This window comes from Cervus canadensis, chromosome 30 (genome assembly GCF_019320065.1).
Source record: "Cervus canadensis isolate Bull #8, Minnesota chromosome 30, ASM1932006v1, whole genome shotgun sequence".
NCBI classification, from domain to species: Eukaryota; Metazoa; Chordata; class Mammalia; order Artiodactyla; family Cervidae; genus Cervus; species Cervus canadensis.
The window spans coordinates 43186425-43200358 of NC_057415.1; the positions used below are offsets into that span (position 1 = coordinate 43186425).

The 13934-nt window shown below is 53.4% G+C and overlaps 1 protein-coding gene across 24 annotated transcripts in view; it reads left to right on the forward strand.

The window, feature by feature from the left end:
- The window catches only part of MYT1L (myelin transcription factor 1 like), a 399489-nt gene that overhangs the window by 265611 nt on the left and 119944 nt on the right, over positions 1-13934 (forward strand). For all 24 annotated transcript variants that reach the window (XM_043452969.1, XM_043452975.1, XM_043452972.1 and 21 more), the window contains 3 exons: positions 982-1036; positions 1194-1227; positions 1416-1478. In XM_043452969.1, coding sequence (XP_043308904.1) covers positions 982-1036; positions 1194-1227; positions 1416-1478 — 152 coding nt within the window. The remainder of the gene's footprint in view (positions 1-981; positions 1037-1193; positions 1228-1415; positions 1479-13934) is intronic.

Below are 13934 nucleotides of genomic sequence, written 5' to 3' on the forward strand. Positions count from 1 at the left end.
GTTCAGTAGCTCAGTCATGTCCAACTCTTTGCGACCCCATGAACCCCAGCATGCCAGGCCTCCCAGGCCATCACCAGCTCCCGGAGTTTACTCAAACTCATGTCCATTGAGTAGGTGATGCCATCCAACCATATCATCCTCTGTCGTCCCCTTCTCCTCCTGCCCTCAATCTTTCCCAGCATTCGGGGTCTTCTCAAATGAGTCAGCTCTTCGCATCAGGTGGCCAAAGTATTGGAGTTTCAGCTTCAGCATCAGTCCTTCCAATGAATATTCAGGACTCATCTCCTTTAGGATGGACTGGTTGGATCTCCTTGTAGTCCAAGGGACTCTCAAGAGTCTTCTCCAACACCACAGTTCAAAGCATCAATTCTTCGGCACTCAGCTTTCTTTACAGTCCAACTCTCACATCCATACATGACCACTGGGAAAACCATAGCCTTGACTAGACAGACCTTTGTTGGCAAAGTAATGTCTCTGCTTTTTAATATGCTGTCTAGGTTGGTCATAACTTTCCTTCCAAGGAGGAAGCATCTTTTAATTTCATGGCTGCAGTCACCATCTGCAGTGATTCAGACCAAGGCGGCCGCAATCGCCCCCAGGGCTAGACCACAGTAAGAGTGGTCGCCACAAGAAAGCCTGTCCTTCTGACACCCCCCACTTCCCCTGTAGGTCCCTGACCAGGTTAAGCTTCAGCTACAAGGAGAAGGCGGACATTACATGTGAATTTCTTTCCTTCTTGCAAGCTGCACCGCTGTCTATTATATTCTTGGTACAAGTACAACTCAGGTTGACTGACCCGCATGTGTCCTCATCAAAGTCTTCCCCTGCAGGGCCCCTGCAGGACCAAGGTCTTGCTTGTTATTTTTAAACATCGCGTGTAGACTGCCTGGCCCTTCCCCAGCGGCTGACCTCCACTTCACAGAGGGACACTGTCCCTGAGTGCCCAGCAGGGAGCACGCTGACTGCCTTCTCTCCCTGCAGATGGAGGTGGACGCCGAGGAGAAGCGGCATCGCACGCGGTCCAAAGGGGTCCGAGGTACGTCCGTGCTCCCGGTCCCCTACTGGGGTCACCTCCGTCCTGCAGAAGCCCTCAGTCTGGGCCCGGACACCGCCCTCTGGGTGGCTGTCTGTGGCGGGGTTGCGGGGGTCTTGCCATGAAAGAGAAATGAGCGTCTCTTCTCCTCTCTCTGCAGTTCCCGTGGAGCCGGCCATCCAGGAGCTGTTCAGGTCAGTGGTCCACACACGTGCCCCGTGGCGGTTCAGAGGACGCACCCCTTGATCGCGGGTTTTCGCGTCCCCGGGGCCTGCCCCCGCCCCCGCCCCCCAGTGCCCGGCCTTCCCTGCGTGTCCACAGCCCCCGGCCCCCGGCCCACCGTCCAGGGGGCACCTGAGTGACGCGTCCGTTCCTCTTGCAGCTGTCCCACCCCCGGCTGTGATGGCAGCGGCCACGTCAGCGGAAAGTACGCGCGACACAGGAGGTAAGGCCGCGGTCTCTGCGCGGAGCCGCGTGACTCTCGGGCGCCCCCTTGGGGCGGCTCCCCTGCCCCTCTGGACCTGGGGCGCTCGGAGCGACTCCGACGGCCGCCTGGGGCAGCGTCTGTCCACCCGCGGGGGACAGGCGGGGTCAGCGCGGCACCTCCCCCCCTGTTCGCGGGGAGCCGAGTGTCTACTCCCCGCTTTCTCCTTCCGTAGCTCAGGAGGGTGACCCTCTGGTGGTGGAGTGAAGTGCGACCTTCCTGGTCTTTCTGCGGGAGCTCGACCCGTCCAGGGGGAGGAAGGCCAGGCCTGGTCCCAGGCGGCTGCGGGGGACGATCTGGGCTGGAGGGGCCAGGCCGGGCCAGGCTCCAGGGGCTCAGGGGCTCCAGGGCTCAGGTGATGGTGCTCGTCAGCCCAGATTTCAGGCCTGCGGCAGAGAGGGCGCGGGGACACCCGGAGCACGGGGCGGGGAGGGGCTTGGGGCGGGGTCGCAGCGCAGAGGCAGGTCGGCCCGCAGGTTCTCGCGTAGCGGGCCCCCGCCCTGTGGTAGGAGGCAGCGTCCCCTTTCTGCGGAAGGTCACGGCCCCGATGGATCAGAAGCGTACAGCGGCCAGGGCGCGCCTGTGGCTGACTCCCGGTACCCAGGTTGCGAGCCTGTCGTCCGGCCGAGCAGCCTCCAGCGGCCGGGCCCAGGTACCCAGGACCAGGTGCAGAAGCAGGTGATCCAGCCCCCAGACGACAGTCCTCGCGGCCTCGCTCGCTATTTCCTTTTCAGCTGAGCGCTAATTTACCGGTGAAATCAAGCAATTATGATGACTGTCCTTCAGCAAAATCAAGGGAAAATTACAAATTACTCCAAATCCCCCATGCTAGCGTTTAGGGAGGCAGGGAATTTTAATGGGCACCCAGGATGAAACGGTTCCAGACTGGAGGAACAGGAGGCCATGGTTAAGAGAATTTTGTGACTTAAACTATTATATTTAATGTATTATATTATTATCTTACTGTGCAAAATTATCAAATTATCTGATTTAAATACATGGTTTATTTCAAGTATTTGCTATTTGATGAAGGAGTATATATGTAAATTCTTTTTTAAAAATCCTGTTTTTAAAACCTGACTGGTTTATGTTTACAATGGAGAAAAAAACAAGTTAGCCAACTATGAGTGATTTTTTTCCCCTAATCATCTCATGTGTGCATGCCTGCTAAGTCACTTCAGTTGTGTCCAACTCTTTGCAACCCTATGGACCATAGCCCACCAGGATCCTCTGTCCATGGGGTTCTCTAGGCAACAATACTGGAGTGGGTTGCCGTGTTCTCCATGGGAACTTCCCCACCCAGAGATCGAACCTGGGTCTCTGACATCTGCTGTATTGGCAGGCGAGTTCTTTACCACTAGCTCCACCTGGGAAGCCCAATCATCTCATGATTAATCAATAGTTAAACTTGATTATATTGCTACTAGAAGGAATGATTGCTGCTGCTGCTAAGTCGCTTCAGTCGTGTCTGACTCTGTGCGGCCCCATAGACGGCAGCCCACCAGGCTCCTCCATCCCTGGGATTCTCCAGGCAAGAACACTGGAGTGGGCTGCCATTTCCTTCTCCAGCGCATGAAAGTGAAAAGTGAAAGTGAAGTCGCTCAGTCGTGTCCGACTCTTAGCGACCTCATGGACTGCAGCCTACCAGGCTCCTCCGTCCATGGGATTTTCCAGGCAAGAGTACTGGAGTGGGGTGCCATTGCCTTCTCCAGAAGGAATGATTAAATTTGGCTAAAGAGTTTTAATTAGATGTCAGTTAACCTTAATTAGGCATCATAACCACACTTTTGCGGAAAAATCATGAATTTCCCAAAGAATTGACCCCAGCCTTTGTATTTCTACCCACAGTTCACCCCACGGTTGTGGACCGATGGGTCCTGTGGGATGCGGGCTGTGTGTACACCCTCCCCGGGGTCCTCTTCCTGCTTAGAAAACGGTGCTTAGGCTGAGGCTGGGCCAGCTGAAGACAGCCAGGCTCCACCCTCCTCTGAGACTCGTTGCTGAAGAGAGCACAGAACACCCTGAATTGCGCAGGAGCAAAGTAGATGAAAAGTAGATGCCATTTCCTCTTCTGAGGGATCTTCCCCACCCAGGGATCAAATGCTCATCTCTTGCATCTCCTGCATTGGCAGGCAGATTGTTTACCGTTAGTGCCACCTGTATTGGCTTCAATTTCCTTGGGTTTAAAACAAGAAAGTCACAGACTTTGTTGCATGCCTGCAACACTCAGTCATATCCAACCCTCTGCAACCCCATGGACTGTAGCCAGGAGGCTCCTCTGTCCATGGGATACTGCAGGCAAGGAAAATGGAGTGGGTTGCCATTTCCTCCTCCAGGGGATCTTCCCAACCCAGGGATCAAACCCGAGTCTCTCACATCTACCTTCATTGGCAGGCACGTTCTTTACCACTGGGACCACCTGGGAAGCCCACAGACTTCGTTATGTAAAGCTAATTACCATTCAGAATGCCGTGTCAGAGATAAGACTTCTCTCCCAGGAGTCTCACTGAGGTTATCAAGTAAGGCTTTCTAAGTTTTGTTTTTCAATGGCTGTATATTATCAGTAATTTTTAACTAAAAGGTGACCTTTGAATTTCTCAGACTGAGAAGGTGGCCCTTGTAGTAGGTAAGACTCGTACACATCAACATCTTTTGACTGTAGCTATTTCAAATCTGTGAGATTTCAATTATATCTGGCTTTGTTTCTTTCCTTTTGAAAAGATAGTTTCTGAGCTATGACAGCTGCTCATGCACGTAAAAACCTGCACCCCTCCCCGCAACACAGTGTCACCTCCCCCCTGCTGAGGCTCGGCGCGCCTGAGACCTCTTCAGATAGGACCAGCACGGCAGCCTCAGTTTGGGTCTTGATGAAATTGCCCATCATTTCAGGTTTTTCCTTGGAGAAGGAAATGGCAACCCTCTACAGTGTTCTTGCCTGGAGAATCCCATGGATGGAGGAGCCTGGCGGGCTACAGTCCACGGGGTCACAGAGAGTCAGACACAATTGAGCGGGCAACACTCAGGTTTTTACTGGTGCACTTTTCAATGAACGTACTCCTGTTAAGGCTACAGTTTCATTTTACTCACTCATCATGCCAGTTTGTAGCTGAGTATAAAGACATTCTTTTAGTATATTGATATCCAGCTATTTGAACGTGCAAAAATTAATTTGAGTCAAGTGAACAGAATCAACAATGTAAAAAATAAAATTTTTCGGAAATTTGATTTCAAGTAGTGAAATGAAGTCTACCAGGTAATCTTTATTTCAGCATAAGAAAATTCCTGAGAGAATCAAATACCGGTCAGAGTTTCAGCGTGCCATTTCACTGCTTTGGGGGGCCTGCATGGCGGTGGCCGTGTCCCTGGGAGGCAGTGGTGGCCCCAATTGGTGGTCATGCCCCTGGGTGCTGGCCGTGTTCCTGGGAGGTGGTCATACCCCTGTGTGGTGGTCATGGCCCCAGTTGGTGGTCATGCCCCTGGCTGCTGGCCATGTGTCTGGGAGGTGACTGTGGCCCTGGGCGAAGGCCGTGGCCCTGGGCAGTGGTCTTGCCACTTCAGTGGGGGTTTGGTTTCTTGTGGAACAGCTGAGATGGGTGGCTTTTTTACCTGGGTAAGGAAGGCAGAGCTGTGGGTTAGTAAGAAACCGGGAATAGAGGGGAGAAAAGGACCAACCACTTGTGATGGGTGATGCTTGTGAAGTTCATCAATTGTCTGAATTCACAGGGAATTTACGATTTACAGTCCTGGGTAAAAACGAAGGGGTGAGAGTTAAACTTCTAATTTTATTGGATGTTCTGCCTTATCCAAAAGCTATATCCTTGAACTACAGATAATTGACTCAGGGTCTTTGTTGGTGTTAATCGTTCACAGTTTGAGCTGCCTGATAAGCATACACACAACTGCACAAAGGGTGAATCAGAGAGAGAAATTGGGGAAAACGTAAGGGAAATGAAAACAGCTTTACCAGAAACCCCGGGCGCATCGGGGGGTGGGTGTAGTATCCCACGTGGTGCTGAGTCGCCGAGCAGGCGGGGTGACGGAGAGGAAGAGCGGCGACGGAGCCCCGGCGTCTGACGCAGGCTCCCCACCCGTCCCTCCCCGGCCCCTCCGGGACCTGAGGCCCGCCTCTGGATCCCTGCACGCTGACCGCAGGGGTCCCAGCTCTGTCGACATTTTCATGCCCTGATGCATGCCCTGATGCCCTGGTGGCTCAGACAGTAGAGAATCTGCCCGCAATGCAAGAGACCAGGTTCGATCCCTGGGTCGGGAAGATCCCTGGGAGAAGGAAATGGCAACCCACTCCAGTATTCTTGCCTGGAGAATCCCATGGACAGAGGAGCCTGGCGGGCTCCAGGGGGTTGTAAAGTCAGACGCAACTGAGTGACTAACACTTTCACATGCACATGATCAGGACAAAACCACCAGCCTTTATCTTCCGAAACATTGTTAGTGTCCAGACACATGGCTCCAACTCTTCTAGGCTCTATATTATTAGCACGTAATTATGACAAAATCATTATGGAATCTGCAATCAAGGCCAGAAGTAATTCTCTTTCATGAACCAAAATGCAGTCTCAGTTTCTGTCCACAGCAAATCCCATCTCTTCCTTTCCACTCACGTCTTACATCTCTTCCACACCTGACTCTGCACACTCCACGGCCCTGAGCACACACTGCTTTCCTAAAATGGTATTTATGTGAGAGATGCTGAAGCTAGCATCTCAAACGTGGGGGCCAATGCCAGAGCTGCCTTTGCAGGTGCAAAACTAACCCTCTGTCATCTAAGTGAGTTCCCAGAGTCTGGTTCTTACACACCCAGATTTAGGGAGAGGCGCATCCTGGATCCCTGCTCTCCTCCTGGGACCACCGCGTCCCTGCTGGGCAGGCAGGCAGGTGAGCTGTAAGCGTCTAAAACCCTGCTCTCCTCCTGGGACCACCGCGTCCCTGCTGGGCAGGCAGACAGGTGAGCTGTAAGCGTCTAAAACAGCCGTGGGCGAAAAGAGAGCCTTTCCGGGCCTACAGCCTGGGTGGCGGGAAGAAAATGAACAACATGGAGGAAGAGCCCCTGAACCTGGAGGTGAGGAAGTCGCTGGGCTCTGGGATGGTTGGCTGGAAGACTGGAGTAGGTGAGGGGTCGGGACCCAGAGCCAGCCCAAGACAGGGCCCTGAACCAGCAAGGACACAGCGAGTGCAGGTGGAGTTGCCTAGTGCGAGGCCCCAGCTGAGCGAACGCCGAGGGGGACCGGGGTGTCTGCATGTCCTGGGTGTGCGCGTGCTCACTTGCATCTCACTCGTTTGCAACCCCATGGAGTGGAGCCCGCCAGGCTCCCCTGTTCATGGGATGCTCCAGGCAAGAGTGTTGAAGCAGGTTGCCATTTCCTACTCCAGGAGATCTTCTAAACCCAGGGATCGAACCCACATCTCTTGTGTCTCCTGCATTGGCAGGCAAATTCTTTATCAGTAGCACCACCTGGGAAGCCTGAAGACAGGCATCTTATGGGTGGGGACATGGGGTCAAGAGTCCCCAGTTCACTCTATCTGTAATTGTTTTAGTTTGGTTCAAGTACCTGAAAAAGAGATTGTTTAATAATCCAGAGAATTACGTGACCTGTTACTAGGATAGCCAGAATGTGGGACGTGAAAACTTTCCTGCCAAAATTTACTCTTGAAAATTTGACTGAGATTGAACACTCTAATGCCTTGTAATCACAATTTTCTGCCCCCAAGTTGATATAAAATATTGTTTGTGTTAAAGATACAGTGCAACTTGATGTTACAAAGGGGTAAATAGATGCTAAATTTACTGTCAAAGTCAGGGCTAGTTTATTGTTCCACTGCTACTCCTGTTAAGTGTGTGTTAGTCCCTCAGTCGTGCCTGACTCTCTGCAACGCCGTGGACTGGAGCCCGCCAGGCTCCTCTGTCCTTGGAATTCTCCAGGCAAGAAGACTGGAGTGGGTTGCCATGTCCTTCTCCAGGGGATCTTCCTGACCCAGAGATTGAATCCGGGTCTCCTGCATTTCAGGCAGATTCTTTACCATCTGAGGCACCAGAGAAGCCTTATTGTTCTAAAGTCTTTATAAAATTTCCTAGTAAAAATTAGAGATGGGAGTAATATTTATTAGTATCTGTCACAGATTGGGACTTCCCTGGTGATCCGGTGGTTAAGAGGTCATCTTCCAGTGCAGGGGCTGAGGGTTCAGTCCCTCTTTGGGTAACCAAGCTCCCATGTGCCGCTCAACCAAAAAACCAGGACATAAAACAGAAGCAATATTGTAATAAATTCAATAAAGACTTTAAAAATGGTCCACATCAAAAAGAAATCTGAAAAAATCTATCACAGATTAATAAATATTAAGCAATGTAGAGGAATTTGAAATTTTAGCCTTCCTTTTAGCAGTTAGATACATACTGGACGATTGAAATTAACTGGCTTTACTTCTTTCTGAACAGTGATTTTTGTATAAGTCTTCAACAAAGGAGAAAGTGTGTGTGTGGAGGGGAGAGTCCCTAATGTGGATTTATTCTTCACATCATCTGGTTTGTGAACCCTCTGAATTTACTTCTGACATTTAATGGATTTTATTCACATTTGCCCTTCACAGATATTTTGTTGAGGTTATTGTTTGTGGAGCACAGGGTTCTGGTGAGATAGTTGACCTGAAATCTAGCTGTAGAGTCTTGCAAAAGCCAGTTGATGGCCTTGGTATTATATTTAAATCCTTCCCAATTTAGAAAATTCAGAATCAAATCAATTTATCCTGAAACTTTAAAATTAAAAGCTCCAAACGGTAGATTTCTTTCCTATTAGAAAATTATTGGATTCTCTCTGGCTCGTGGTGCGTGTTCCTCCTTCAGATTTTTTCCTTCTCATGTGCCTTTGCACCCACCAGTGTGACTGCCATGGCGGCAGCCGCGGGTGAATAATTGCCTGTCTTCACGGGAGCTTGTTCTGGAGCTGGAGCTGAGGGCTCCTTCCTGATGCATGCACGCCTCATTTGGAGGCTGCCGGCAGCCTGGGGGCTGTATTATTCATGCCTTGACAGAGAGCTCTCACTAAAAGCCTTGGAACGGAGCCAGGCACCGGGAGAGACAGAGGAGCATGGCAACGTGCAACTGAGAGGAGCCTGGATAATCAAAAAAGAAAGACAGAGACAAGGAAGAGAGAAAAATGGGGATCCTATACCTCCCGTTTACTGGTTTCACATGGATAGAATTTGCATTTGCATCAAAATTTAAAAAAAAAAAACCCTAAAAATAATTGCATTTTTTTCTAACCACGCTTGAAAGTTTAACACAATGTTCCACATTTAATTGCAAAGCTGATTTTAATTAGTAGGGCCCCGCATGTGAAAAATGAAGATCCACTTGGGTGCGTGGCAACACTGCGGTGTCTGTTTATGCTCTAATTAATGTATGACTGCCGTGCGGCAGGGTGCACGCCGGGGCGTGGGTGAAGAATTCCGTGCACGCAGCCACCCATCCAGGAGCCAGGGCGTCCACAGCCCCTTCATGCTTTATAAGACATCACTGGGCATCACCCATCCCTGAACGTTACAACGTGCTGTCCTTCCTACTGTCACTAATATTATAAATCAGAAGCTAGGGCGCACCTGTTTTACCATTCATTTGATAGCTTGCATGCATGGTTGCAGAGAAGCAAAAAGCTGGAGTTCTAGGCACTGGTCTGTATGAAGTGAAGATTCAGAGCAAGTGGGTTTCCCAGACCCGCCGTTGCTCGACGCCTTGTTATGAATTGTCTGTGTGCAAACACAAATTTCAGGACTGTGATGGCAGTTCACCTTTATTGTCACAGTAATCCTCTACTAAAAAAAAAAAAAAAGCTTCCTGGCCGTCATCCCAAGAAAACTAATGTGTGCGCTGCTCATCTCCGGCAGGCCCGCCCGAGTGGACACCTCGCTGGCCCTGCCTCGTTTGTTACATATTTCAGAAGACAGTGTGGCTGATTCGGTGTGTTTAAAACTGTAAATAAAACAGGTAATGCATTTCAGGGCAGATGTTTGACATTGGATAAAATTAAATATACTTTTAAAATAACTCTGCATTCAAGGAGAAGGAATATAGGTATTTTCAGGCAAGGCCTTAGAGAATCTCTCATATTTGCAGTCTGTATTGGTTAAGACGAAACAAAGGAATTACCGTCTCGGCCTGATTTCTTGACTGATGATTGCAAAGGTATAACCGAGGCTTTGAAGCCGCTCATCACATACAGCAGACATGGGTGTGTGGTGGGGCTCTGGCCAGGGATGACGGCTCTCTCCCCCGTCTGCGCTGGGCTGTAGTGGGTACCCGGCCGCCATGTTTCAGAGCTGGTGTGTGGACAGGGTTTTAGCTGAGGCTGGGGCTGGGGGCTGCGGACCCTGCCATGGGATCACGAGCCAGGAGCCCCGCGTGCCTGCCGACGGCTGGGTCCACGGCCCTGGACTGGTCCCCAGAAACTATCTAGTTTGTTTTTAACTTTTCCAAGTTATGGATAGGGTGTGATAAGCATCTTTGCAGATAGTTTTGTGGCTGCTGGCCCCTTTCTTGGGGTAGACTGTCACAAGGAGGAGCGGAGCTTGAAAGCCATGAGGACAGGAACAGTTTCAGGAGTTCATTTCCGGCAAGACAGGGCCCGTCTGTGTTTCCAGGAGTGGGGAGGAGGTGTCCTTGTTGCCCTCAGCAAATAATATGAGATAAGTGTGTTTTTAAAGCACTTCCTTCTTATTCAGAAATAATTTTTTTGGTAAAAGGATAAGTTTTTAGAAGATTGGTAATTTTTTAAACAATGCTATTGCTAGAAAATTCCCGGGAAAGGCATGTTTTGAAAGGTAAGCCACGCTTTCCTCCTCTTAAGTGAGCGCCCTCTTGTGAGCTGGACTCCAGCGTCCTCCCACCCCCACCCCCGTGACTGAGCCTCAGCTGAGACCCTCCAGAGATCAGTGAGGAACAGGTTCCAGGTGATGCTCAGGGCCAGGCAGAAGGTGAGAGGCTCTGTCCTCTGTCCCGGCCACCTGCCCCCCCCCCCACCACCTCGCGTTCCAAGCCTCACCAGACCCACAGCCAAGGATGTCAGGGAGGGTCGGAGCACCTGAGGGGGACGATGTGCCTGAACACTGTAGACACATGTCTTTAGATTTCAAATGATAAAAATGCAGGCCTGCAAGGACAGCAGGGGTGGGCATCAGGGCCAGCACCTTCACTGCCCAGGGTTCCTCCGGCCCAGGTGGGGCTCCAAGTGCATCTGAGTCTCTCTGGCCCCCCAGCCGCAGGTGTCAGGAGCCCCACCTGACTGCGTGGGTGCCGGCAGCCGGGAGCAGCAAGCAGACACTTCTGCGGCCACGCAGAGGCCCTGGGGCCCCCCGAGGGCTGCATCTGACACGGCCCTGCCCTTGGTGACCTTCCCTAAGCACACACGCCGATGACGCAAAAGGAAACGGATGCTTACCAGCCGCTGCCCAGCACCGAGGTGTGGGCATGTAGAAGACGCCCCAGGCCAGGAACCAGCGAGCGGCTGCTCGGGCTGGATTTCAGCCTGGTGTGGAGACACCCTGTTGCTTATTTCAGAAACAACAACTTAGTTGAGGAGTTGCACAGAGGTGGGTGTGCAGGCATCACGACTGTGGCCAGGTAGAATAGGACACGCCAAGCCGCATCGGAGATGCTCTGTTTGTCTGATTGCTGAGTGTTCACGGGCACACACAGTCATCAAGCAGAAGGGCTATTTCGGAACCAAGGGACACCCGCCCTTTGATGGAAAGCTTGTGACTCGTGACAGCGATCCACATGTGCGTCCAGACGTGCAGGGTGCAGGGGGGCGTGTGCCCAGAGAGGCAGGAGGAGGGGTCCTGGGAGAACCCTGGACACACGGACACTCACGAGAGCCCGTACCGTGGGGCCCCCAAAGCGCTGAGCAGGGCACAGGGCCCGAGGCAAGCATCTCCCTTCCTTCCCGCCGCTTACCAAGGCCACAGGCACAAGACTACGTGAGTCTCCTCCAGCAAACAATCCGGGCCCCTCAGCCACGCCCCTCGCAGCCTGGAGACCGCGGTGGCTCGCAGGGAACCCATGCCCCGAACCGCCGCAAGCTCCCAACGTGCCCGAGGTCGAACGCCTCTGTTCATGGCGTCTCTTTCCGATTTCTAAAGACGTGATGAGCCCGTGGTGCGGCCGGGATTCCTACAGAGCAGAAGGCGGGGGACGAACCCCTCCGGGCGGACACACGGCCATGCCCTCGAGGCAGGCAGAGTCGGCTGGCGGACCCGGGTCCCGCAGCCCAGCCCCGAGTGCAAACCGAGGGAAGCCCAGCCACTCTGCATGGCTTGTCTTCAGGGCCGACTCCACCCGCTGCGGGAGCAGGACCCTCAGCAGGGGCACGGCCTACAGTGCCTGGTGGGATTCCTCGTCATCCCTGCGTGCCTTTAGGGAAACCAAACCCCCGTGGGCCATGGGCCTTCAGGAGGCGCCCTCCTCGAGGTGGCATGCCTGCCGAGCTGGGCCTGAGCCCAAACTCGGGGGACCCACACCCAGCAAGGCCGGGGCCCGTGTCACCATCCGGCTCCTGAGACCAAGCAAGGGAGGCTGGGGCTGGGGCCAGCTGCCTCTTCTCTCTCCGGACCAGCCTTTGGGTCGGAGTCCTTGGCCCCAGGGCGAGGAGGGGACGCAGGGTGGCCGGGGCAGGCGGTCACCCCCGAAGGGGCTGCCGTCAGCTCCAGGCCACGCCGCAGGGCGTGAAGGGACCTGTCCTGAAAGGACCTGTCTCTGGCCTTTTGCTTCCCGTCTGTGGTTGCTTCTTTTCCACAGGATGGCCACGTGACACCTTTGAGCCGTCATCCTTCCAACGCTGAGAAGCTGACACCCCCAAAGGGGTCCATGCTCTCTACACCAGTCCTTATTCATTTCTTTCCAGTATCTGATGGCTTTTAATTGCTGAGAATCACCTATTTTAAAAAAAAATATGAGGAACCAGATGACAATAGGCACCATGAAAGGAAACAGCACAGAATCCTAGAGTGAGGAGCCATAGCAATAAGGCTGACACCCCCCCAAGACCCCTCCCCACAGAAGCCTTCCACGGATGGGGGCGCCCCAGGGAACAGAGGCCGCATGACTCTCGGGTTCCAGAAAATGCCCTTGGAGACCCCGGGGGATGGACTGGCCTCTTGCCCCTGCAGACGAGGAGCTGAGAACCCCCCAAGGTCACACAGTTAGCAGGAGGTTTCACATCCAGCTCTTCTGGTCCAGACCTGCCTGGAGGACTCCTGCATCTGCGGGACCAAGACGTGTCTTCCCGCTCGACGCCGGGGAGGTGGGCGCTCACTGAGAAAACTGAGAGAAGGAACGTCCTCGTCCTCCTGGTATCAGTGAGCACAGAGACAGACACACGGACAGTGTCTCTGCGCCCGTCGGCAGCTGAGGGGTCTGACTCCCAATCAGGGAGGTGCCTGCCCCCCGGGGCTGGTCGGGCTCGGCTGTGCCCCCTCCCAGGCCCCTCGTGGACCCTCCGCAGGACGTGAACAGGGCAGCTCTTACCCGCGAGCAGGGCAGGCCCTTCAACGGGCCGTCAGACCAGCTCACAGGCCTGCAGGGCGCGAGGTGCGGGGAGACGGGTTAGAGTCTTCTCGCCAGGACAGGTGAGCCGTGTCCTCCTTGACCTCAAAGGAGGCGGTGGGGGCCACACTGAAGGATCCGCGTGCTGGGCCACGCAGCCTCTGAGCAACCGGAGAAGCCAGCGCCCTCGTCTAGAGTCAGCATCAGGGTCAGGGGGAGGAGCAGACCGCACACACACGCACGCACGCGTGCACACTCAGGCCTCCCAAAGAAAGGGGGCAGCGTGACTGCTCTGGCCTGTGGGACCCCTGCCCACACCACCCGCGCCTGCCTCATCCTTTCTGACGAGAGGGTCACAGCCTCCGTCAGAGCCGGGCTCGGCATGTCCTCCCCGAGGGCACCCCCATCATCCGAGTTCAGAACGAGGGTTGGGTAACTGGGAACAGTGGGGACCCAGTCCTTGAGGTGGAACCTCAAGGTTATAAGTGGTTATAAGCGGTGTGTGTGGGGGTGTGGGTGTTATTCACTCAGTCGCGTCCGACTCTTAGCAACCCCGCGGACTGTAGCCCACCGGGCTCCTCTGTCCATGGGAGTCTCCAGGCAAGAATACTGGAGTGGGTTTCCGTGCCCTCCTCCAGGGGATCTTCCCGACCCAGAGATCGAACCCAGGTCTCCTGCATTGCAGGCAGATTCTCTACCGTCTGAGCCACCAGGGAAGGCCCTGTAAGTTGATACTTCCAACAACAGCAAAAAAGTGCAGACTCAACAGCTTGTAACTACCCATTGCCAAAAAAAAATTAAAAACAAGGCCGCTTCGTGGAGAAAACATACTGAATCCTCTTGATGATGACCAGATTTTAAGGCTCATT